Genomic DNA, 25,003 nt, shown 5'->3' with positions numbered 1-25,003 from the left:
AAGCCCCGACAATATTTTATCTCGACCAACCGAGTAACGTAAGGCTTAGTTGCTAAACGACAGGCAAACGTTACCATAAAAAACCGATCCATACGATTAGTTGATCCATACCCACTCAGGTAAATCTCAATTTACCAGTTTTTGCGAGTTCCGATTATCTTATTGCTATAGAAGATCGCCTGTGCAGCAATGTTTGAAGTTTAATTTTACGCAGTCGAAAATCTACTTTTGCCACACTGCCTAAATCCAGGTCGATCTGAGACGGCATTGTTTTATTCAATTTAGAAAACCACGGTGTTTTCATTGACTGTTTTAAATCTGTTTACTTAGATAATGGATTGGATTGACATAGTAGTGGATTCCAGGCTAAGAGCAGTTGGATTTCAGAGGTCGTTGTTGCGATCCCTTACAGATTGTGAGTCCTTGGATGCGTACCGTGACCTACGGGCATAGGATATAATAAAATAGGGCTTTATAAGAGCTGGATTTAGGCCTTTAATCAATGTTTTGTGGGGCGAGTGCACGTCTGCTAATATCAAGTATCGTTTGTGCTCAGTTCTAGCCGCGTTCATACAGCAGTGTCGCGGAGGGTCTTTCATCGCGCGTACTGCATTCTATAGGAATATCGCAGAGCTAAGGCTGGCCTGGGCTGTATAACCGTCATCGAACAAATGCACTTCGTTTTTTTCTAAAAAGCAAAAGTGCATAGTCGGCTGCAACGATATGAGTGACTCTAGTTCCGTCAGAAATTCAATAAAGAACCAAATGGGAGTTCAGTGAAGTACGGGATCCTATTTCTGTTACAGTATTAGTTAATTTCAAGCATAATATGCGTCGTATATTGTCGATAAATGGTAAATCGAAATTCGATTGAAGTATGTACGCTTGTGCTCATGTAACGCAACGGACTTGCAGATGGAAGATATCTCGGTCTGCGCCATTCTATCGAGATGATAACATCTATGTGTCGCCACTAATCTATCAGTGGACCAATACGAAAGTCGCACCTGTTTATCCAAATATCTGCTTATAAGCAACTTTGTACAGCACAAACACTCATGTTCGATCTTTTTAACAGGTCTATTGATCGGCGGTCATTGTTGCGTGACCCACAGGGAATGGCTTGAGACTGTGTAACATAGTCTGGCCATTTTCGTCACTCATAATTAACATCCTAACACGAGAACTGAGACTGGTTAAAATGACCATAACGATAATTACTCTTTGCCACTGGCCAGCAACAAGACATAGAAGCCTATGGGCATAGTTATTATACGAAAATGAATATATATATATATTGGCGTACAACACGCACCTATGGCTGGAGACAAGAGTGATGTCCTAATTGTTGCGGTAGCTAGTGGCTGAGCTGATCTATTTGAATGCGTATGGGCATCTATCTATCTATCTATCTATCTATGTGTAAATAAAGAAACTCTTACATGAATTTTTCGTGACCAACCGTGCTGGCAACGATAAAAAGTTGCCTATGTACAACGGAGGCTTATGAGCTTAAAATGATGCTAGTTCAGGTCAGTCCGGATATTCAGAGTAATAATTATAAACAATAAATCAGATTAATTGAAAAAACGTTTCTCGATGTGTTAATCCTGTCTGCCTTTATATCTGATAAACTTCTATGGTGGAACGTCGCTATGTGTAGGTTTGTTCAAATGACTGTGCTCGATAGCGTTATCAGTCGACGTAGAGAGAGATGCTAGTGATAACTAAACTTAGGCTATAGTAAAGCCGTACTATGATTTTGTTGAATATTATAGGCCTTGTCTAGGGCATATTAGGGCGAGCCTCATACGAATATGTCGTATGGGGCATTCGTATAGGTGTGCCTTCTAAGCGTTGTGCATATATATCATTTGACTGATTTGTAAAGCTCAATCTTCATTGACACATCGGGGTAGCTGCAGCAAATGCTTTCGACTACAAAACGGTCAAAGTAAAAGAAAAATAATTGATATGAAGGCCTGTTTGGCGACGTCTCTCTGGCAATTATTTTTATTGCACTTCCCGAGCAACAGATTTGGAAGATACCGATCCAAATACTGGTAGCAGAATATGATCGCCATAAACAACCATCTCAGCAAAGAAGCCAGGCGGCCGTTGTTTTTCATACGTACGCATCTAAAGGGAATAGTAGAAGTTGTGTGGCAGAAGCATCATCAGTACGGAAGCTAAATATCGAATTAGAAAAAACTTTTCTATTGTTCACCGCACTATATATATATATATATATATATATAATAATCTTTGATTCAAGGGTATGTCAAAATAATTGTTCTTCAAACATGCCGCTCAAACGTATTTTGTGTATAAGTTTTTAGCCTGTACATCGTGCGGAAATGCAATATTCTAACACTCGGAGTGTTTGTCATTGCTTTTTGAACAACGGTACATCCCGTGTAATATTTAGAGGTAACATTCAGGCCGAAAACTGAGCCCCGCGGCTCCTTTTGTAATGAAAAGTGTCCATTGCTTCATAACGGCAATCGCTAAGCTCTTTACGACAAGGATCGAAAGTGACGGCATTAGCACTGGATACGGGGATAGATCAATTTTATTTCCTGTCCTGCAAGCTTTCATTGATTGTACTGATTGTCATGGCCGATGGGTAGGTGATTTCCCTGTAATAGAACATTGGGGATATTATAGAAAATAGTAAACAAACTTCAAATATGTGTCAAGCCAGTTTCCTTTCCTTTGAAGATAAGGATATTCGGGCCCTATTAAAGTATGAAGTAATCATACAAAAATACGAACTTGTTTACTTTCTAGAAGAGGTCACCAGCACAAGCACCCTGATATAAGTGGTCATTCTTTGTGGATATATGGATATATATATATATATATATATATATATATTTAGTATTACTAACGTTCTTTCATTTAATCTAATTAATGTGCTTAATTCGATTGTTGTTTACTGAGGCGAAACCCAATCGTTATTTGGTTTTAACTCGTACTTATGTTAATGCCAAAAATGACAACTTATAAGATTTCCTCTAGTTTCTGTAGCCCATAATAAATATACTTCTTAGTTAATTATTAGTGAAAAATCAACTCGGTAACAGAAAGAAACACCAAAGTTCATGCGAAACTATCGTCTTTGGCACCGCCAGACAACAGATGAAAATTTGATTTTTTTCTTAAATATATACATATGTCAATCTTAGCATTAACAGGAAGGTTGCATTAAAAAACTGAAATGCATTTTCGTAGGACTTATTATTGTTGTAGTATAGATATATCAGTGAAAAAATAAAACTTGTATGTTCACAATGACATACTTGCGAAATTAATGTTGCTACCGGGTGTTAAAGGGAATGTCGGCTAGATACAAAAGACGCAACAATAACTGATACTGGAGCATTGTCTCTTATCAGAAAAAAGTTTGCTTAAATCGCGCTTAAATTCTGAAAACATGATGATACAGCGAAAACTCTTCGTGCAAGTCATAGATCTGTGTACGTCCGATACTCTTGGAGCGGGCGGTGGAGGAAACCGCCGAGTAGCAGAGTGATCTAGGCGCACTATATATACGAGAACGAATAATGCGGATGGTACTAACTTGTATACTAATTCGGTGACAGCTTTGATCTGAGGCATCAGATCAATAGACACTAGAGCAAAAAAGTATGAGATGTATATTATGAGAAAAGGAAAATGCTGTCAACGAACACGAAGGGACTAATCAGGGAAATTGCATAGCTACGAGGCGGTAGGCGCACATCTTACGACTCGCGTAGCACCGCGCTTCAGGTGGTCAAAGGGCAGTCCGCACGACGCTCCACAGTCTCAACACAATTGTCTACTTTTGACGGGACGTAGAGAGACGTTACATATAAGCTTTGATGCGGACACGATCGTCTCGAACTGCAGGTTGGCCATTTGATACCACAATGGTAGCGTAGTTCCCGACCTAGTACTCAAAACTTTATTTGTAGCTATCTAAAAAAAAAAAGAAGTAGCTCAAGTTGCGTAGAACATTGGAGTCAGTGACTCCTCTAAGTCAGATGAGTGATCTGTAGCTATGTTTGTTTACATCCATCTTTTTCCCCGTCTCGTTTTTACCAATCGCGTAATTACGTTCTTACCCATTGAGGCAGGGTAATCAATTTTGATTTGTAGCTAACAAACTTGCCTGTTTATCGTGTTAAGGGCCGTCATATTTAAAACATCTCAGAAATGGGTGTCGGCCGACACACTGGAACATTGTCCATGGAAATCTTTTATATAGCTACCCACTACTCAAAAGTTGTTGTAAGGGATAGGGTTCTCTTGCCTAATTTTGCCCGCGTAAATCCAGTAGAATGGAAGTGATTTTATGAGAACAGGTTATCACTTCGTTTACGTGATCTACGTATGGCTCTGAGGTATATATTCTTTTCTTCGAGAGAAGACAGTTTCGTGGTAGCTATTCTAGATAACGGAGTGCTATCTCAGCATTACATTGCATTTGTCCGCTACGTATAAATTCACCTGAGACTAGGTCAAACATCTATTGTAACAACAGGCCCTTGTTTAGCTAGTATTCCGCAGCACCATATTCAGCACGCACAGTGATTTCTGTTACGAAGCGGAGAGCAAGTCCAAAATAAACCTGAAGGATTCTTCTTTGAGACAGGAGTAAAAATAAGCAAATGTTTGTTGTTAGCCTGTCGTGGAGAGACTTAAGGCGAGAACGAACTGCATTTACAAATATTCTAGGTAAAGATGCACAAGCAACCGATATTAAGTACTCAATGCACTTAGCTATAAAAGATTCCCTAGCGTCGAATGAAAATCACGCGTAGAAATATAGGTAGGCAAAGCCAGGCGCTTTCCGTCTACTTACTCGTCGAAATCCTACATTAGCTCATAAATTACTAGTTAACAAGCATAAATTGAATCAACTTTAAACGCGACCGCCAGATGTTTGTTTGGCCGAAGCGCTATACACACACACACACACCAACACACACACACTTGTATCTCCTTGCTACAGAATGCATAGGACTACTTCATGAAGAATGTTTGAGTTTTTCATCTGCTTGATCTACTATGCATGTATGTATTGCTTAAAGCGATGGCTAATACGACGAAGACAGTAATGACAATTGTAGGAAACGAGCTTCATAAATGTAATTAGCAGGAAGAAGCATCGTCATGCTTACTACTAGTATAAACGCTAGCTGATTTCTTGTCGGCGAATAGAAGGAGGGTCAAGAGACAACCAGACGTGGCCGAATCGTGACAAGTGAAACAAGCGCTCACCGCAACGGTTCGTACGGATTTCAAATGAGCGCGCCAATTCTAACTAATTGATACAAACGACCTATTTATACGGTAATCGTTTCAGAACTGGACAGCATTTCAAAATACTCCAAAACAAGACTTCAACAATTCTAACGTATAAGAGTTGAAATCTAATGTAATGGAGCATCCTGGGATGAAGTTTTAAAGGTATTTACTTTGGTGTAATAGGAGCCACTATAAGAATTTCATGATACGTTCCAGGGTGCCATTTAAGAGATCAAGCTTGTGTCTAGAGCAAACTTTTCTTTTTCGATACCTTTTTATTACCGCCGAGAACTTGTCACTTACTGCTCATGGCTACTACACCTTGGTGGTGCTAATAATAAAAAAAATATATACATCAACTCTGTGAGTGATCTGTGTTAGACAACAAACGGTAGAGGCATCGCGTACCGAACACAAGTATATCCTCTTAATCGTTCAGTGGATTTGACAGGCAATATACATCAAAAATCGTTAGAGGGATGTACAATAAATTTTCAGAATAATAATGTTATGTACAAATGTTGTCTGCTATAGCTCTTAAATATCACTAGCAACTCTTTCGTTCATTTGAATGAGAAAAATAGGCTTATCGCGGACATAGATAACTGAATTGAAACGTTGTCGGATTTTGTTTCGCTAGCGCCCGTTGATATCGCCCGCGCGAATTTGAATGACGCACCACCGCCTATCTGGGCTAGCCAAGCACTATCGGCCTATCCGATTAAATCCGGGTCAGAATCAAGACAAGAAAAGCTAATAAATCTGAAGTTTACTGTAATGAGCAATACTTCTATTGCTCATTTCTAATCATCTTTCCAACCAATATGACATGGAATACAGTTAAGCATCTGATTAATTATCAACCATAAAGAGATTACTCCTGGCTTGGTAGACCATTGAAAATGATCTCTGTTTCCTTCCAGCTTTTTCTTTTGATTACTAAAAAAAGACCCTTCGGATATCTTGAAGCGTTAGGATAATTCCATTTTTTACACGACGAGTAGAATTTGCCTCATATATTATATAGGTATATAATATAACAGTATGCGTAATAACAAGGCATATGCTAGTAGCACGGGTGCGTACTGCATCTGCTATTTTTATTCAGAGCGTATGTCAGCTGCGGCATTAAGGGAACGAAATTGCTCTAACGAACGTCGCCCATCGTTCATTTTCGTTGCTGCAAAATAAAGCATCGGCGAAAGGACCGCATCTAGGCGAGGTCTAATTAATTACATGATAAAACTAATAAATGAAGTAGTCAGAGAAGCGTTGAAAGGGTTACAGTTCAGTATTCTTAGGCTTATCGTTGTAATTATAGTTTCATAATTAGAAAAACAAATACCAATGTCCTGTGGAGGGTATCATATTGAATTATTGAATGATTTATTGAAACATTCGATATATGCAAAGCATCGTAATTTCGGATAAAAGAAAAGCTCTAGGCATAGTGGTCTTACAGCAGGCTTAATTAAAGTAAGTGACAAACATTTCTACGTTCGTAGAGAGTTCGTATTGGCCTAATACAGTATAACATATATCTATTAGGCATGATCGGATTGGGGCATTATATTAAGTTCCTTGAACGTTGATCATACGTATAGTAAACGTCGGAACTTTTTCATTTATTCATCTTTATGCACATCGATGGCCAATTGGGCCGTAATTACTATCTTCATGTCTAAGTCGGGTCTATAGAGTTAATGGGCGTGTAGAACGTTTAATTTTCTAAGGAGTTCATAGTAGTCTGTGCAGTTGGATCGGTTCCACTTCAGGAGGCTCAGACGTGACAACGCAAATCACTAATTACGTGTAATTAAATTCAAACACCAAAAAAAGCGGTTTTACTTAGTCATAATTAAGGGGTCTAAATATTGTAAATGGGACGGCAAAATATCAGAGAAGAATATAGACCAATCAATAGACCACTGGTTGCCGATCAGTGTAGAATTATTTACCCGGTAATATGGCGCACTAAAAACGTTACTGCGAAAAAAATTGATTAATTAATATACATAGGTGAGGAAAACTGTCCAAAGGATCTCGCTGTTTTCAATTCTGGCATTGACATACATAGTGGAAAGTGTTAGCGATAAGTTAATATAAAATTTTGCATAATAACAAATTGACGAAATAAACAAAAACAGTGAATTGCAGACGAAGTGGCACGATTACTCAAAGAATCATAATAAACTGTGATTTTAGAACACTGGAAAAAAGAAAATGTTATCAAGGCAATAGAGCTGCAATACTTTGCCAGACTGTCGCAAGTCTAATGGCCTTCAAGTGAGTCAAAGTGGTAACCCTTTATAAGCTGTCGTAACACGTATACATACGTGGTGCCGATTTAGATAGATCGACACACAAAAAATATTGATACACAATTTAGCATAGTTGCAATGGCAATAACGAGAAATAAAATCATTTGGTGACTGTACTATACAAGCGCCTGAAATGCAAAAATCCTACCTGGGCTTCTCAAGAGCTACGTGGAAAAATAAGATGGAGCTTTAATATCGTTATGAAATTTGCTCTAATTTAATACGCTACAGAAATCGCATAAGGAACAAGCAAGCTAAATGTAGTATCACTCCGTTTTTAGGATCTGGTGCCGCTTCGAAATCGAGGCTCAGGTAATAATAACTCTGGAAGTTCCGACGGATCTCCGCGCGCTGGCTCTGGGCTTGACTTACTTGAAATTACCAACGATACACCAAGCGGGGGTAGGCTCAGCCTTCAACTAAACGAGGCTGGAGGACCCCATAGCCGTACGAGGGCGTATGGCCTTCCCGGACACCAGGCAAAAGTAAGTCACTCATATATTTGTAAATAGAAAAGATAAACTTAGATAATATAGCTAACGTGATGCTTCGGCGAATCACAATCCAGTTATACTGAGCCGAGACCTCTGAGCTCGACGATACTTGATGACTCAGGTATCGTCGAGCTCAGAGGTCGCGTGCGTAATGCCATGTTGGAGTCAAATGAATCAGTTCTCAAGGCAGTAAAAATATCGATGTCTCGAGCGTGTATAATATTGACATCTCTGAAGTGGAATTATCTTGAGCGAATGATGCAACGTTTCTCTTAAGCCTTTCACAAATTTGTACGTATAGTTAGCGGACCAGTTTGTCTATAATGATACATTTCGTAGATCGAAGCCCACCAACCATTATACTTCGTTTGGCACATAGCAGACCATATACGGTATAGCTAAACTTTTTCTTATTTTGCAATCTTATCAATAACAGATATGAATTAGAACGCCAAAGTCTATTTCGCGTATACTATAATATAGTCTAGGTGGCAGTTGTTCATTCACTATATTACTCGATAGGTTCCTGCGAGCGTTTGACGGCCGTCAAAAACGCTGTTTATATCGCCGAAACCCGCTGCTGTACGACCACGCCAGGGGATCCAACTTCTCGCAAGATTCATGATACTTGAATTATATGTTTTCCATGTCCTGACAAGCGCAACCTTTCGCGCGTCCGTGACAAATTCAGACATCTATTTTTGTTCAGCAATCTGACATCTATAAATCCTTTTTAACCTATTTCTTCCATAACGAAAGCAATCGGAAAATTCCTTGTTCAAGAAGTCTAGCCATCGAGCTGAGCGGTTGCTATTGTTGAGGTCAGATACCTCAGATTTGTTTATTTACTCAATTATGATGAGTTTTCGTGGCTTTTTATGATTATGTCTTTTTCATACTGTCGATGGAAGTATTACATGTTCTTCACAGTCTAAATAACAATCCATCTGATACCGACTCGTATTTTTAATTAATTTTGCATCGCAAGACGGACCACAATTTCCATTTCTATTTCCAAGCACTAGACGTAGACGCCGTTTTTACTTCAGCTCAAGAGTACAAGGCAATGTTAGATATATAGGTCTGAGAAAACCGCCCATAACGAAAGAGTACAACTATTCACAGCTCAAGTACTTTAGCTGTGTTGAAAAGGTCTCGAAGCGAGACGCCAAGATGTTTTTTTAGACCGTGAAGTGTCACCGTGAGAAAAACTAGTGCTTCCTGCCGCGACTAGAGATGATGGCCGCGAGGTTATAGCGTCAATTTTGACACTGGGCAAAGCATCTTTCTGATGGCTGTGCTGCTCACCCTTACGAATTCAGCAAACAGTGCTATTAGAAAGAACATAAGATGACTTGCGGATAGAGTTTTCCTTAGTCTCTCTTTGATTATATGTCTTCGTCAAATGAATGCGCGAGCCGGTACGACAAACAGAAGACATGATAGAAGGCGTGATAGTATTTTTAACGTAACATGTTTGCGTATTTTCAATAAAAGTTGGTATATTTCAGCTTCGGTAGTTGTAGAAAATACAGGTAAGACTTTTCATATTTGTACCCTTGATAGCGCTCGCCTCTAGCAGCAACACGCAGATATGACCACATGTAGACGCCTATTTAAAAAAAAAAAAAGGTTTAAAAACGACAGAGTTTTCGCATTTACTATATTCGTTCTAATAGCCAGTAGTCAATGTGTATATTGTTTTTTTTAGTGGGTTAGCTAAATTTAAATAAGTTGTATATCTAAAGGGAAGCAGCTAGTTTATTTAACAACGAAAAGTAGAAGTACTAGCCGCCATGATGTACGATATATGACGACACGGATATATTTGCAATTCTAAGTATCTAAGCCTACGATAATATGGTATACTTACCGATATCGTAACAAGGCGTTGATAAGCATAGCAGTTACTCTCACAAGCTCGAAAACAGGCGTGCTTTACATATGAACTTAACTCATCGTATCTGAACGCGTTAAACCTCACTAACGTATGTTAGCATAAAGAGTCAAAAACGACGAACGCGTCTATAATGAAGCACATAGCGCCGACAGTACTATATGATCTGAATAGAATCTGTACGGAATGGCTGGGCAAAGGAACTATTACGAAGAGGCAGCCGGGTAATCGAAATGAAATGGGATTTTTCAGAGGATTCTGTTCTTTCTTGGCTTGAACGATGTGTATACGTACTTCCACCCCCGTCCAAACCCTACTAAAAGGAAGCAGCAGTAAAATAAAGACAAAAAAGCCCACTAGAGTACGTACCATCGCACCGAGCCGCTATTATTATTATATCGTCCTTTCGTCTTGTGTTTGACTACTGCTACGACTGCAGATGAACTGCCGCCTCAAACGTCGACTGTATACACGTGCATCAAACTGTATACATACATACATACATATATGTATGTACATCGTCATAGGACGATTTAAAAGAGGAAAACAACTGCCCACTAGAACAGATCCGTCTGAGAACATAAAGCATGGCATTGAGTAGTTAATACAGGTGTGCTCTTTTGAATAGTGTAAACCTGCCGCGCTTTTTGTAATCGTGCGCTATATTCTTTTCAGAAGTTCCTCAAAAGAATTTTTCGAACATTTCGAAATTCCAAATGCTTCGTTTTGCACTTCTATGAGAGAAACAGTATTCATCTACCTAGAAATAACAAAGCATCGCTTCAATATCTAGCGCTGAACCTAAACCTGACAGAAAGAAAGTTAGCTTATATAGAAGGTTAAAGTCTCATCTACTGGTCCCTATTGCAAAAGAGGACGTCTTCCAATTCATTTATTTGAGCCGAGGCCATAACGGATACAGAATACTATTTAAGATTTGAACGATACAGTCATATTACGGATTACAAGGTTTAGCATTAAAAGCCGCCGAATTCGCAGAACTAAGTAGAATTACAGTGATTGTGGATAGCTAAACGAATCGATAGAAATGTTTGTATGTTCTGTACTGAAACACTAGAACGACATCGCTTAGCAGAAGATAGTGTTATTCCTGCGGCGGAATCAGAGGTGGGAACGGCTTCGCATTACTTCGAATTGAGTAAACACATAGCTTTTTCGATTTCGGAGCATTATCGCGCAGTCGTCTGACGTAATATACGAGCCTTAGCTCCTCTAGTAGAGAGAAAGGGTTATGTTATAAACAGGACTGTCCAGTGACGCCCTGCAATGCGGACTCGTTGTGTGGTGCCCGAAGGGTGATCTGGTCATTCCTGTCCTATATCAAAAAATAATTATCTCTTTGTGTAGCAGTGTATTTGTTTGTTAGTCGGTCGTTTTTCACGGCCCTACAACGAACCGCAATATGATTGGCCTAATATGGCAAGCTCTATTATCATATGAAGCAATAAAGTTTCATTGTAAACATGTTTGACCGATTGTTTTGTTTTTGCGTTACGTTGATACGTGTTATGCGTACGCGGACTGCTGCAGAGTATGTAAACAATATACATACATTCATATAAGCTGTGGCGCGCCCACTCCTTAAAAGGCTAAAGAGAAAGAGAAAGGGGTTGATGTTGCAGCTAAATAGTTCGGCCCAGCATATCATTAATGTTACGTTATAAATATAATTAGCACATTAGTCGTTTTTACGTCGACATAGGCGTGAACTATAGCTCTAGGCAATTCGGTTCAAGATGAAGATTTATAGAAGTGATCAAGTACCTGTCTTATAAAACTCCATAGCTGAAGGCAGACCGAGACGTACCGCTGATTACCACGGTAGCTACCATTCAGACTTCCGTTTAAACACTTAGACCTGTAGTAAATTTAAGTTATCAGTAGTTAGTTGCAGTTATGATCCCAAAAAAGACTATACATAAAAACAACAATGTATTTAACGTTGAGTATGTATGCTAAAAGTAGTATTTTGTTTATTGTCAGATCTATTTACATGAAAACTAATCGTTTTCATTCTATTTGAAGGGTTCACTAAAATGTCGGAAGTTGGCGTTAAACTTCTTTCAAAAAAGTTACGGTTATTTAACGAAAGAAAGAAAGAAAGAAAGAAATCCTGTACAAGTCTAGAAGTCCATTGCATCAACAGATGACTATAGCAAGATGAAGTACACAAATATGAGATTTATGTTTAAAATCTGTTCAACTGACGTGAGACATATAACGACTCAAGTTACGCAAACACTCTGATCGTACTCTTCTCCGATGGCATACAACGAACCGGCGCTAACCTTACTTGACCTACATTTGTGAGCTACTAATAAACAGAAAGTAAAGGGCTAATGCCTTTAAGCAAGGTTGCCTATTTGCTTTAGGGTCATTAACAGCAAACGCTTACCTTCTACATATAAAAGCGGTCTTCGGCCTGACCTGCATTAACACGTAACTCAATAGAGCCCTGCTTATTTCAGGACGTCGAAGGTAGTTCGCCGGACGATGGAGCTGACGTGCCGCTCCTTCCTTCTTCGTACGAGGAGAGCGAACAAACGACGGTCAATTTAGGAGGACCTCGTCAATGTCAGGCTTCTATCACCGAAGACAAGACTGGCGCCTCAGGCAATCGATCTTCAGAAAAACGACCGTCGTTACTGAAGAAAGCTAAAGAGCCACCAGGGTGAGCTTAAGGTTTCAAAGAAACTCACAAACGTTTCAAGAGGCGTGTTATTATAAATAAATTAATACTTTCGTTCGCAACACCTAGCTTTTCTATACTGAAAGCCTTAAATCTGGCCGTAAAGTCCGGCTGCTACCAAGCCTTGTTAAAGGCCTAGCGCCTATCTCTTCGTCTTCTCAGACGTCGTCTCGTCTTCCTCGTTGACCGACACCCTACGATGTTCGAACGATCGTTGTTGTTGTTGTTCTCGTCATTTATCAAAGGTTCATAAATCAGATCTTGAATTAAGTTTTATTCAACTAGAAAGTTTTGATTGGCCATCCCAGCAACGTGCAGATTCGAATATCAGTTAATATAGTCAGGACCAAGTGGACGTATAACCCCTACGGTTAGAGAGGCATATTTGCGTTAAGCCTTTAAAAATAAGGCTTCGAAACCGTACAGCTTGTTTTTAGACGCTTTGAAGTTACATCAATAATATACAACGGGGGTCACACGACAAGTGTATGAGTGTCGAACATATCTTTTTAAAGCAAATCAATCATTAGGCAACATAAACGAAGCGTATAGAAAACAGTTAGATTCACTTCTAGTCAAAATTACTTTAGCCTTATCATAAAGTACCAAACTGGCTGGTAGTAGAATGTACACTTATTTCTTTGCTCAGTGCTAGAATATTGCCAGAACAGGCTTTTTACTCACAAGTAGAACGATGATTATGTACATTTTTCAATATTTATGTATGTATCGAGTATCCAGTCGCTATGGAGATTGAGTGATAATGATAGAATTGTTGAAATGGACAGTTCGAACTAGCTAAATAAGCAATTTTTACTAATGAAGTTACATTATTTATCAGAAATCGTTCTTCTAATTGCTACCGTCGCACTTTTTATTCAGTGGCTTACCGGTACAAGACTTCCATCGTGTGGACACCGGCGATGAGCCACTTACGTCCCCTGAACCCCGATCCCGAAACCCCCTGGACGAACATCCTAAGGTATAGTGCTATGTGGCAATATATATTGCCACATATATTTTTACTTGGACATTGTCGTTTATCTATATCATTCCAACGGAGAAGACTAAGTTTATTCTTATAACCCTACAATTGCTACGTTAAGAAGAAGGTGTCAATTTGGGGCATTAAAAACAATTACCGACGCAAATTCAATAGGAAAGCATTAGCCAGAAGCAGTGCATCGAGCAGAGCGATGTAATAGCCGACCTTGTAACTTCATTTTTCTTCTATTTCATTTGTTTATAAAGGTCGGCTTCATTATCGGCGATGAGGAAAGTCATCCTGGCGGCCGCGAGCGAAAGGATAAGCTTCGTGAGCATACTCGAGACAGGTTAGAAACGCGTATTGCTTGTATACCTATCAGCTACCGGGGATTTCAGATTGTGCATTTATAAAGCAATTCGACTTCTGAAATTATAGTTGTCAAAATTGACTCGTGCCATTCACGTAACGCTTCATAGAATTCCTACCTCGTTTTAAGCAATGAGAAAACTAAACGATAAACCTCTCAGGGCTGCTTCTTGAATTTTCCTGCAAAGCCCTAATCAGACATTGGTTAAAGAATGTGATCAACTTGTTTTATACGTTTCTTTACAACCGTCTCTTTACTGGGTCGTGCCCGTATTACTATTTGTTTCCCTTAGACACGCATCGGGGCGTCCTCATCGTTTTCACGCTTATCACCAGCCCTCGCGGGATGGACACAGGGATTCGCAGAACAACGACAACTCCTACAATCCCGCTAATAGGTTTGTTCTTACAGCGCTTGCGGCAGGCACAGATCGCGGTATTACCGCTTTGTGGAACCTAGATGAATCTGTACTCAGGAGAATAATGTACTCAGGAGTATATTTTTGCATCCATATGTATATATATGTTATTTGCAATTTATAGCAAGTTGCTTGATCATAAAACTTTATAATAAGCATAAATCATATATAGAATAGTGATTGCTATAGAAGAAATCGGTGTTATGTCTAAAAAGATATGTTTGATAGGATAAAAAGCCCTTATTCTTTTCGTAGCACTATCCTTGGGTTTGTAAATGTGCTATCAGAGCCAGATTTGCAATTGTTAAATATTTCGGATACTGTAAAATAGTTAAATCAAAGGGGATTTTGGCCAGCCATGTTAGTAATATTAAGACAAACTTCAACCGCGACCTAGACGTAAAAACATGTCAATTGAAAGAATGTTTCTGTAGTTAGGAGACGCTGGCCGAAATCTCGCGATGCAGTGACAAATACCAAAAGTCAGGCCCAACATTCTCGAACTTGATTTACAGCTAAACGTTTTGAAATCCCTATCCCTATATATCCTAAAAGAATCCTTACATTAAGGTTGCCGGTCTTACAGTAACAGTTCAGAAAATAATCGTTTAAGGTACACATCTTTGCATCCTTAGAAAATTTGCCACTCTGCTGAGCGATATATAAAATGATTTTCAACATAAGCCTGTAGTAGTGGAAGTTAACTCGGGACCAAAAAAAGGCTAACTTACTTTGGAAACGGTCAGTAGCAGATATGGTCTTGAGTGCCAGCAACAAAAAAATGATTGACATCAATATTCAATTGCAGGTATCGGCTGGATGACGAGTTTGGTGGATTACTATCTAGTATCGATCAGGAAGATCTACTTAGTAAGTGTGTTATTTAAATAGAACTGAATTGTGTGAATGCGCAATGAATTACAAATGTAAAAACGTAGGCTTAGCCTAATAGGCGAAAGTCTAGGATTTAGGCTTCGATCAAGCAGGCTCCATATTTAGGACATTATATTCCCGGGATTTGGGCGGCTTAGCGCAAGTTTTCGCAATATGCCCAGGCGTCTTCACTTTCAAACAGCAGCTAAGCTCCGCTCGAACTGTGCTTTACGAAATTTATTCTGCTAAGTTATAAAAGTTTTACGTGCAATACTGCCATGTGGTATTGCTCCAGACACCCGCCCTTAGCACAAAACGAAATGTGTCTACGTCGGGCTCGAAACCTCCACAAGCCTTCAGGAGTAATACGCAAACACCTTACCACTGAACTATTACGTAGACCATCCCCGAATAAATCAGCTTATCACTCAATTGGTGCTGGGGCACAAACTTGGCCGAGATCCTGCATTGATCTGAAGTAGATGGGCCTATGGTCGAAGCATCGTACATATAATTAAAATGAGTAATCGATCATTTCTTTGACATGGCATGTCCTTTACTATACATTTAGATGTGTAATTTGTCAAGCAACTTCAACCAGATGTCGTTAAGTTAACAAAATATCGTCGCATTTGTTTCATATTTCACTTATTGAGAATTATAGTTTTTCAGTATGATGTCCCTCTGCTTGAATAGGATCAGGGGTCACTGCTTTACTATGTGCCATCAATGACACGTATTAGATAATCTGAGCGAGCAAAGAAAGTTACTTATGTTGTGCTAACAGTTCGTGTATGACTGAAATTATATAGACCGAGGTGTACACACTAGCAGTGGATTATCTTTTATGTGAAAAAGAGCCCGTCTATGGCAATCTCGAGCGATGCAACAAAGGACTTGTCGGTTATATAATATAAGCTGATAGGGTTATAAAGTGCATTTTCAAGATATGCTCACATCGGCCGTCCTCTAATTAATTTAGTGGGATGCAATTAGAGACCGAAAAGTAGTAATTGGTCTCTTGAGTCAGGCATCGACTGGTTCCCTGTGTGCTAATACTGCCCGGCTGTCATGCCGATAGAGCAAAGCGTGTGTTTTCAATCAGTCTTCTTCTAAACGATAGCGTTTAATCGTGAGATCTGACTCACCGTGGATCGACTCACCGCCACCACAGACACCTTGGCCGGGCCTTATCTGGCCTTTGGCGTGCCTCCGCAACCCCTAGCCCCCGTTAATTAACAGTTAATATGCTTTTTCTTGAACGTGGTAGTTCGGGTACGATACCGCCCAACAGGCTCAGCTAATTGTTTGACGTGTGCTATTGTTCTGTCTAATCTATCTACCCTATACAGGCCATCGGTTCGAGGACCCTCGTGGTTTCAGGAGACACATAATCCACCGAGCAGTGCCCCAGAGGGCGCCATCTAAAGATCTCAAGGATATCGATAAAGACGATAAGGCGACCCAGGGTAGCGATGGAAACGCCTGTCATCCACAAGTCGTTGCCAAAAAGGTTTGAGCAACAAAATAGCTGATTTACGTCTACAACAAAAACCAAAGGAACAGTTGATTGCTAATTTATATCATTAAAGTAGTCTGATAGTAAAGTAAAAGTCTAATAGCAATAATACTGTGTCTTTGTATTATTTTGTAATAATGTATAAAGCTCTTAATTGAGCTAAAGTGAATTTGGACACCGTTTATCAACCATACTGTCGTTATTTTAGCGGTAACGTTTTTTTATTCCCTATTTTACATTCGCTACTTAAACCATTACTTCAGAGAACAGACTCTCGATACGAAACAAAGCGTACCCCCGACTGGACCACGTATACAAACATTTAGCAGTTAATAACATTAGCTACTACGCTCTCATGTGGCCATGAACGGCTCACTAATTCAACTTCATATATACAAACATGTCCCCTATTTCCCCCCATGAAATGCGTTTTTCGTCTGAGCGGAACAGCAGCGATTGAGTAGAATATGGCGAGCCGCGATGATCGAACAGCGTATCATTGCTTGTAATGATGTCTTTAGTCCCTGTATATATTACTGGCAAACACTATAGGCGGCAGCGATCAGGACCATCCCGTTTTTCTTAACAGCATATACGGCGACAAAGGTCTTACGTCCTTAACCAACAGTGTTTCACTCGGCTGTGAAATAAAGCATATTATATTTGGTATTTCGTTTGGAGATGACTTAAGAGTAAACATTTTTTTATGAATATTTTCATATAGCCATATTAATGAAAAACTATTTGTTTGAGTGATTCGTGCCAAGTAGATTTTGAGCATTGTCATTAGTTCCACCATCCTGTGACAAAGAACACACTTACTAATAAGAAGGAGTATCGTTCGAATATCCAACATCGCCTTGGCATTTATAACCGAAACGAATACCCTGCCTCAATCGGCTCTCGTTAAGCAATGAGACACGCTTCGGGAGCTGGCATTTGGGAACAAGACTTCGGCCGCCCACCTTTCCCTAACGGCTTCTATCTAGTATGTCTCCTCTGAGATCATCGTCACAACCTATTCAATCACAGACCTACAGTAGAGGGCACGCCAGGTCGTGCGGATGATCCTGTCCTTGTAAGGACGACACAGGCAAGTAAGTCCGAAAACCCATGTGGCCAGCTTCCTAACAACAACAACAACACGTCAACTATCTAAGATAGGTCAGTATCGCTTTGGGTATCAGCGCATAACGCTGCCACTATGAACAATGTCTGCCCAACCTAAACAAACAACTTGTATGACCGATATTCGCGAAACGACATAGTAGATAGCTGCTAAAATTTTTATGCATATAAGGTACTCCCGTGGAAATGGGCCCAAGCCCACTTCAGTTAAAATCAAGAAAGTATATCCTCTTGATACGACAAACAAATAATAGGGTTCTTTAGTTTTCTCCGTGCTAGAATTACTAGGAGATTTGAAATGCGTTTTAAGGCTGATTTTGGAAAATAGCGCGCTTCCAGTTTCCGCGGCACGTTAGATTTTTCTATTAATTCCGAGAGCATCTATAGAAAAATGCACACCTAGAAGTGATGGCAAAAGTCTGTCTAATTACCTTAGCTTCTGTTACCTTATGGGGCTGAATATATTTCCGCCATTGACGTATGATGACTTTGTTGCTATATTACACAAGTAATTGCTGAACTTATCAACTCATTACCAGACCCTTTCGGTTGCTGTATTTGCGCCGCTAACCTGACGCCAGCCACTGTGTCTGTCCATCGCGGGTTAGATGATCGGCTCAATGATAAATCTTTAACTTTTACATATTTTTAGTGGAAAATATTCGCCAACGGTGTGTAGTAGCCCGCTGTGCTACACATAGCGCCATACACGCTTTTTTCACTTTTTTAGCTGTCATATTATGGAGCACGCGATGGGCCGACGTTAATTGGAGCCCATTACGCACCGTGTGTATGGTTTAAACATTTTCGTATTCATGACCAAAGCCGAGCTTATTGAGCTCATTGAAATTTCTGATTTTGGCCTCTGTTTTTAAAAGTGACCTCGTCTCTATCTACCAAGCTCGGCGATATAGAATTCATTAAACTCCGCAGGAAATCACAAGGGACCGAACAGTGGCGGAAATTATGGCTGTGTTCGTGCTTGTTTGACAACTGCAGTATAATTTTTGCTAGACGACTACAAAAATGTGTACGGCCGGATACGAACCCAGACCACGCCCCGTGTCCCGAAGGCCTTTTCAGCCGGCAACAAAGCTATACACCGATAGTATCGCCGAGAATTTTAGCATCTTAGATAAGGCAAAGTATTGAAACTATCGTTACAGCCACGGAAGTCACCCATATCTGACGATTGTGTCATAATTCAGTGTGCTCTCGTCTAACTTTAAGTTACATAAGCAGATACATGAATAATTCAATAGGCGGTAGTTGCGCAACGGACGCTATTCCCCGCGTGCCACAAACGTTTAGGGCTAAACAACACGATCTATGGGAACGAATTTTTTTTTTTTTTTGGTGTTTGTAGCGCTATGGCTGGCCAAAGTACCGTATCTTTAAACTACATTTGATTGGGGGCTGTTCCGGCAGCTATAAATAAGAACATCCCCTGAGAATGGTATCAATGAGAGCGTTCAACTTGTTATTCGCTTAAAGCAGATAACTCTCAAAACTTCAAGATCGGATAGGCGCTATCACGTTAATAGAATGCTGTACCCAGCAAACTACGCTACAGGTCAAGTTTTTCGAGAACTTAATTTCAAACAAGCTTAGATAAGTTCATTGAATTAATCTACTGATGTTTTTTTTGCATAATTGCTGACGCATCACACTCATTCCGGTTTATAAAGTAATCCCAGTGTGTCTGACAAACGCCGTTTATTCATTCGCAATGCAACAATTGGTAACTGTACAACGAAATCGACAGAAACGCTATCAGAAGAGCCATTCGAAAAGGCACAATAAAATAGAAATCGCATATGATTACCAGTTGGTGGTGTGTACCAGTGACGCATGTACCCGATCGTCAAATAGAGCTCAAACAGAACAGCACGTGCTTTTAAGCGTGTCACCCGAAGTGCCCACTCACACTTGATGGTCTCCCAGAACCCCTATATTTTTGAATGATATGGGTTTGGTTCACCAGCCAAAAAAGTAACGTTTTTAGATGGTTTAGTCCATATATATATATATATATATATATATTGATAATGCATAAAGAAGATACTTGAAAAGTTCCCTTACACAGCACTTCTTCTGTGTACAAGTCACTATGCTCGTGGAATGACTTCTTGGACCCTAACAGGACTTCATGGATCCGATCAGTCCTAAAAAAAATTTCAGAAGTATTTATAGTATTAATCTTTCGTTGTGTAAATCTTCGTTCTCGAACACAATTTGTATAATGCTGAGCTGAGTCCTTTCATATTGATAAGTTTTTACACTTATATTTCACTAAACACTTACCCGAAATATCTCTGACAGGGGGATAGTTACATTCGTCTAGCTGCGCGCTTCAGTGTGCATCATTGTGAGTCAATGAAAACTGACTACACATATTTACAAATAAACCTATTACATATATATATATATATATATATATATATATATATATATATAGATCATTTCTAAAGTCATATTTAACCTAAAGCTTGCTAAGATTGCATTTTGAGTGGACTGAGAAAGTTTGCACACAAAAGGAGTCAGTCCCCTATCCATATATACACATGGGGCGCCACGTAATGGCCCTGCATAGGTCCTCTCAATCTCGAGATTTTTCTTCTAAATTGCTTATATTTTTCCTTCGAGTGTCGAGGACTTCGACACGATTTAGAAAGTTAATTAACGAAAAACTGACTTGAAACTGTACCAATACGAATTTTCTAATTCAGTATTTTATCTGATCCGTCATGACGATCTCCGTTTATAAGATATGCGGTTCGACTTTTCGAGTATAAATGTCAATTCCTATTGCTAATGTCTTTCAGCAATACGATCATACTCCTCATGAGGTATTCGTTGAATTAGCTGAATTAGTGTCGAATCAATGGAAGGAAACGGCACGATGGATTAAATATGAAGAAAATGTGGAACAAGATGTTGACAGGTATTCGCTCGTCCATTTGACTACAAATCATTATTGGAGCATGAGTCAATATTTGGATAAACTTTAATTTACATTATATTGATCGTAGTTTTCGTAACTGAGCAAACGAAAGCGTCTCATTCATTATTATTATTATTATTATTATTATTATTGTTAACTCTTATTATTACATTAGTACAATCAATACTCAGGCTTACTTCAACTTTAGGTGGGGCGCTCCTCACGTGGCTTCGCTATCGTTTAATGACCTCGGAGTACTGAAAAAATGCTTGGGAAAAGGTGAGTTTTAAAATTTAGCACGGGTCTCTACAAAGCCCTTCGATATCGCTATGTCTTGCGTAAGTAGTGCGCTTAAATCTCTGAAGCAAGGACCTCCGAACCGAATATCTGGCCTACGAGCAATGGCCTTGAACGGTTTGCGATCTCGTCTCTGTCCCTTGTGTATCGTTCTACACCAACCGAGATGAAAACAGATTATCCACGACGACCAATTATTTTTCGCCTACAATGAACCTTTATATGATACAAAAACGATATATCAAATAATTGTATCATTATTGATTTTACCACTTTTTTAGATAGATCGTTATACAATCGCTAGAAACCCAATCGATACCGAGAAACGTACCCAGTAACATGTACGATTAACGAAGAGCCAAGAAACATGAGGATAGAATGCCGCGGCGCAGATTAGCAGTGTTAGGGACAGTATTGACACCTTCACCGCGAAGTGTCAACCAGCTCATGACGGTCGAACGTTTCAAGGAAAAGGTAGTGGAAGCCGTGAGTGACAGTGGGCTCTAAAAAAAAAAAACCCAGGTCTAAATCTGCCACATTGCCTTTATATCTGGATAAACTAGAAATACACGGTAGATTTACTTGAGCTGAAAATTCTCCACAAAGTGCCCCATCCTACTGAGTGGGGTTAAGAAACGCTGGGTTTACTTGAGCAAAACAAAAAAAAGTCGCTTTGCCGTCAGATAGGGGTTAGTATTTATGAGACTTTATAGAAAAAAAGGCCGCTGTTTGTGGAGAGTTGTGGAGCTGCTCAAAGAGCTTCTATTGAATAACTGCGTTAAACCAGAGTAGCAGATCAAGTTGCTATGTTCAATTATAGTATTCCGAGACAAAAAAAAAAAAGCCTTCGGCTTTTAAAACCTTCTATTCAAGTTATAGGGTATATGTGGAAGCAGTTTTCGCTCTCAGAGAAATTATAGAGTAGCTTATGCTGAACGTTACGTCAGTGCTTTTTCTTGACTGTCGACAGATCATTGAGCAATACGGAAAAGAGAAATATGTTCAAGTTGTCTGTGCCACCCCAAACGCGAGGCTGAAAAATTCAATTCAGGGACGTAGATATTTTCAATCACTTACGTTACCAATGCCATGGCCCCGCGAATTTCAAGGATGATTCATAGGGCGCCTACCTTTGTGAGCAGGCTGGTATATCGGACATTACCAACAATTACTAAGTACCGGTAGAGCCGATGCGGGAGACCATAATAGATGTCTACAGTACTTATATAGGAGTATCTCCAGATATGGAAATATTTAGGGTAATTCTTTAAGCGAATAAACTTTATTCTGGCGCTCAAATAAAAAGCAATTCATGAAAACCGCGTGGTAAAATTTTGCTTTTGCGGCGTCTGCTGGTGACAATCGCTATGAAACCAATACAACTTATACCAGTCAAAACTCAAGGCCGTTTAACGTGACCCAAACTTAGCTCACATAATGGGTTTGCAGTTCTCTTTGAGTTTACCTTAGTTTTTAGCAGATGCATTTCGATGCTCATTAACCAAAACAGAGTCTTGTTAACACTACAAAGTGTAGTTCGATCGTCACGTACTTTTATAATAATAAAATCAACAAAAAAAAACTATATTGAAATAAAGAACAGCAATGGCTGAATTGGATTATGAAACGGTTAGTGCAGGTTTAACATTGCTTAATTGATGTATATATATATATATATATATATATATATATATATACATATATATATATATATATATATCTCATATATATAGCTATATATATCTCTTATATATAGATCATATATATATAGAAAACGAAATCCAATGATTAGGCCAGTTAGAATGAAAAAAGTTCTGTATATTTTATACAAAACAACATTTCATAGATCCTCACAGTTCGTTTTTTGATGACGCAGGAAACACGATCTATCGCAGTGTAAAACATGGATCTTTTCTGGCACCGTTGACAATATTATTACTGCAATAATCCAATTTGTAGCTCTGAGTAGAGAACAGTCTTCATACCTACCAAAGTATGCCCCGAGAAAATCGGCCAAGGTGTAAATGAAACATACATATGCTATTTCATTTAAAGCCTGACTTTACAAAAATTTTTCTAACTGTACTATTTTTTAAAAATCTTCGTCCATCCACGGCATCGATTCGGACAAAAATAGAAGAACATTAATTTTACGGTTTGCAGGAAGTGTAACGGCGAGAGCTAAGCTTCGACGATAAATTAGGTAAAAAGTTCGTAACCACCTCACTGCATTTAAATCAGCGGCTCTATTGGACCTCGTTTTTCACGAATATTCAATGTACAATACGATAATACGATTTCGTCATCGTCCCCACTGACCCAGAGATCGGTGCGGTCATCTCACTTTTATTGCGACACATTTCGTGCGTATACAGATATAGTGTCAACAACAATTGTTTATTTTTTAAGTTTCCGTCTCCATCTGTCACCCATTTTCAGTCACGCTGCAGTGACTAGGTAAAATAATCGGTTTCGATCATTGTAAACAACATATATACGGTTAGGTTGGCTGTGTAAATATAGCGCATAAATAATTTGGGCGTTAAGAAAAGTCAAACGTTTCTTTTTACCTAAGTGACTATTATTTAACTTAGACTGGCTTTCAGCAGCCTAAGGAAGGACTGCTTGAGGGAAGTCATGCTTTAAGGACCCATAAGGCTTCTAACAATGTGATCCCCAAAGGAAGAGATTGGAGAATCGACGAAGCGATCGTCACCAGAAAAATTTCAAATCGTTATTAAAATGGTCTGTTTCAAACTGGTGGCGACGTATCGATCTTAGCTTATAGCATAGGACGACTTGACGTAGGACTCTTGATCTGAAATACACGAAGAAGAAAAGCCAAGCAGGTGAAAGCTTGTTCCGCCACCTCCTTCGCCACCTCGGCCACTCCTTTGGTTTCGTTGCGGGATATTTTCTACCGTATTAATTAACATTACTGTGGAGCCAGCCCGAAAGGTGTTTCTGAAAGTGCTAAATTTTTCAAACTTAAATATCACTACTAACGGGTACTCCATAGTCGAGTTTCACAATGAACGTACTTGCTCCGTCAACCGACTAAAAGTCATAGTGTGTGACTGTTAATAGCTCGCCTTGTGGATGCCGGTCACTTCTATGCCACCAAAAAGGCCAGCTCGACTTTTCCATCTATTTAACAAGCCATATGACAAAAAAGAAGTGATTTTTTTCGCCTACTTTTTGCTAAGCTTGTAATTACATTTCTTAAGAAAGCTTCCTTGGATCTTGGGCAGTCTGCAGCGTGTTCTGTAGCTTCGTTCGACGTCATAAATGACGTTTAGGTAACCTTTTTAGGGGTTTAGATGATTCGTTTGAATGATTTCATTGAAACTGCTAAGTTTATAGCTAGCCAAAGAAAGAGATTTTACAGGGAAGTTTTGAGAAACACCGACTTGTGCCCACTCCAACAGTATATAGCCTTATCTGTTAGCTCGTTCTGTTTTGCCATCAGGATCGTTTTTCTCGACGTAAAGTAGGGCAAAGTGTATGAGAGGAGCAAAGGTTGTCGTCCGGCCAACATCTCGTTCTTTGTTCGTCTGTCGAATTAAACTTGATTCTCCTCTCCTCAATTCTATGATATTTGTGCCGCAGCTGCTGCAGACGTAGGCAAAATATGCTGTGCTAAGGTGACGATACTCTAACGGCGTCGCTGACCGTAGGCCACTTCGGCATCTGGCCGAAGTCCGTGACAGAGCTCCCTGTGTTTACCCATGATCACCATTGGAGAACGTTGA

At 39.5% G+C, this 25,003-nt stretch overlaps 1 protein-coding gene and 1 long non-coding RNA gene across 6 annotated transcripts in view; one reads left to right on the top strand and one right to left on the bottom strand.

Moving 5' to 3' along the window:
* The window catches only part of LOC111264223 (band 3 anion transport protein), a 59,701-nt gene that overhangs the window by 10,725 nt on the left and 23,973 nt on the right, over nt 1-25,003 (top strand). For 4 of the 5 annotated variants that reach the window (XM_022839917.2, XM_086969998.1, XM_086969996.1 and 1 more), the window contains exons 2-10: nt 7,898-8,101; nt 12,497-12,699; nt 13,600-13,699; nt 13,969-14,051; nt 14,365-14,469; nt 15,299-15,360; nt 16,716-16,876; nt 20,836-20,954; nt 21,163-21,233. In XM_022839917.2, coding sequence (XP_022695652.1) covers nt 7,898-8,101; nt 12,497-12,699; nt 13,600-13,699; nt 13,969-14,051; nt 14,365-14,469; nt 15,299-15,360; nt 16,716-16,876; nt 20,836-20,954; nt 21,163-21,233 — 1,108 coding nt within the window. Of the gene's footprint in view, nt 1-4,894; nt 5,062-7,897; nt 8,102-12,496; nt 12,700-13,599; nt 13,700-13,968; nt 14,052-14,364; nt 14,470-15,298; nt 15,361-16,715; nt 16,877-20,835; nt 20,955-21,162; nt 21,234-25,003 lie in introns of those variants that run through there. The other variant, XM_086969997.1, reaches the window with a different exon arrangement.
* Nucleotides 1,593-10,386, bottom strand: LOC147752977 (uncharacterized). Its single transcript, XR_015312617.1, has 2 exons — nt 9,984-10,386; nt 1,593-2,639 (listed from the first exon to the last, which is right to left on the bottom strand). It is a non-coding gene; the product is annotated as an uncharacterized LOC147752977 (long non-coding RNA).

Source organism: Varroa jacobsoni, unplaced genomic scaffold (genome assembly GCF_002532875.2).
Source record: "Varroa jacobsoni isolate VJ856 unplaced genomic scaffold, vjacob_1.0 scaffold_836, whole genome shotgun sequence".
NCBI classification, from domain to species: Eukaryota; Metazoa; Arthropoda; class Arachnida; order Mesostigmata; family Varroidae; genus Varroa; species Varroa jacobsoni.
Note: the sequence above shows the minus strand (reverse complement) of the source record. Positions and strands in the feature narration are given on the sequence as shown.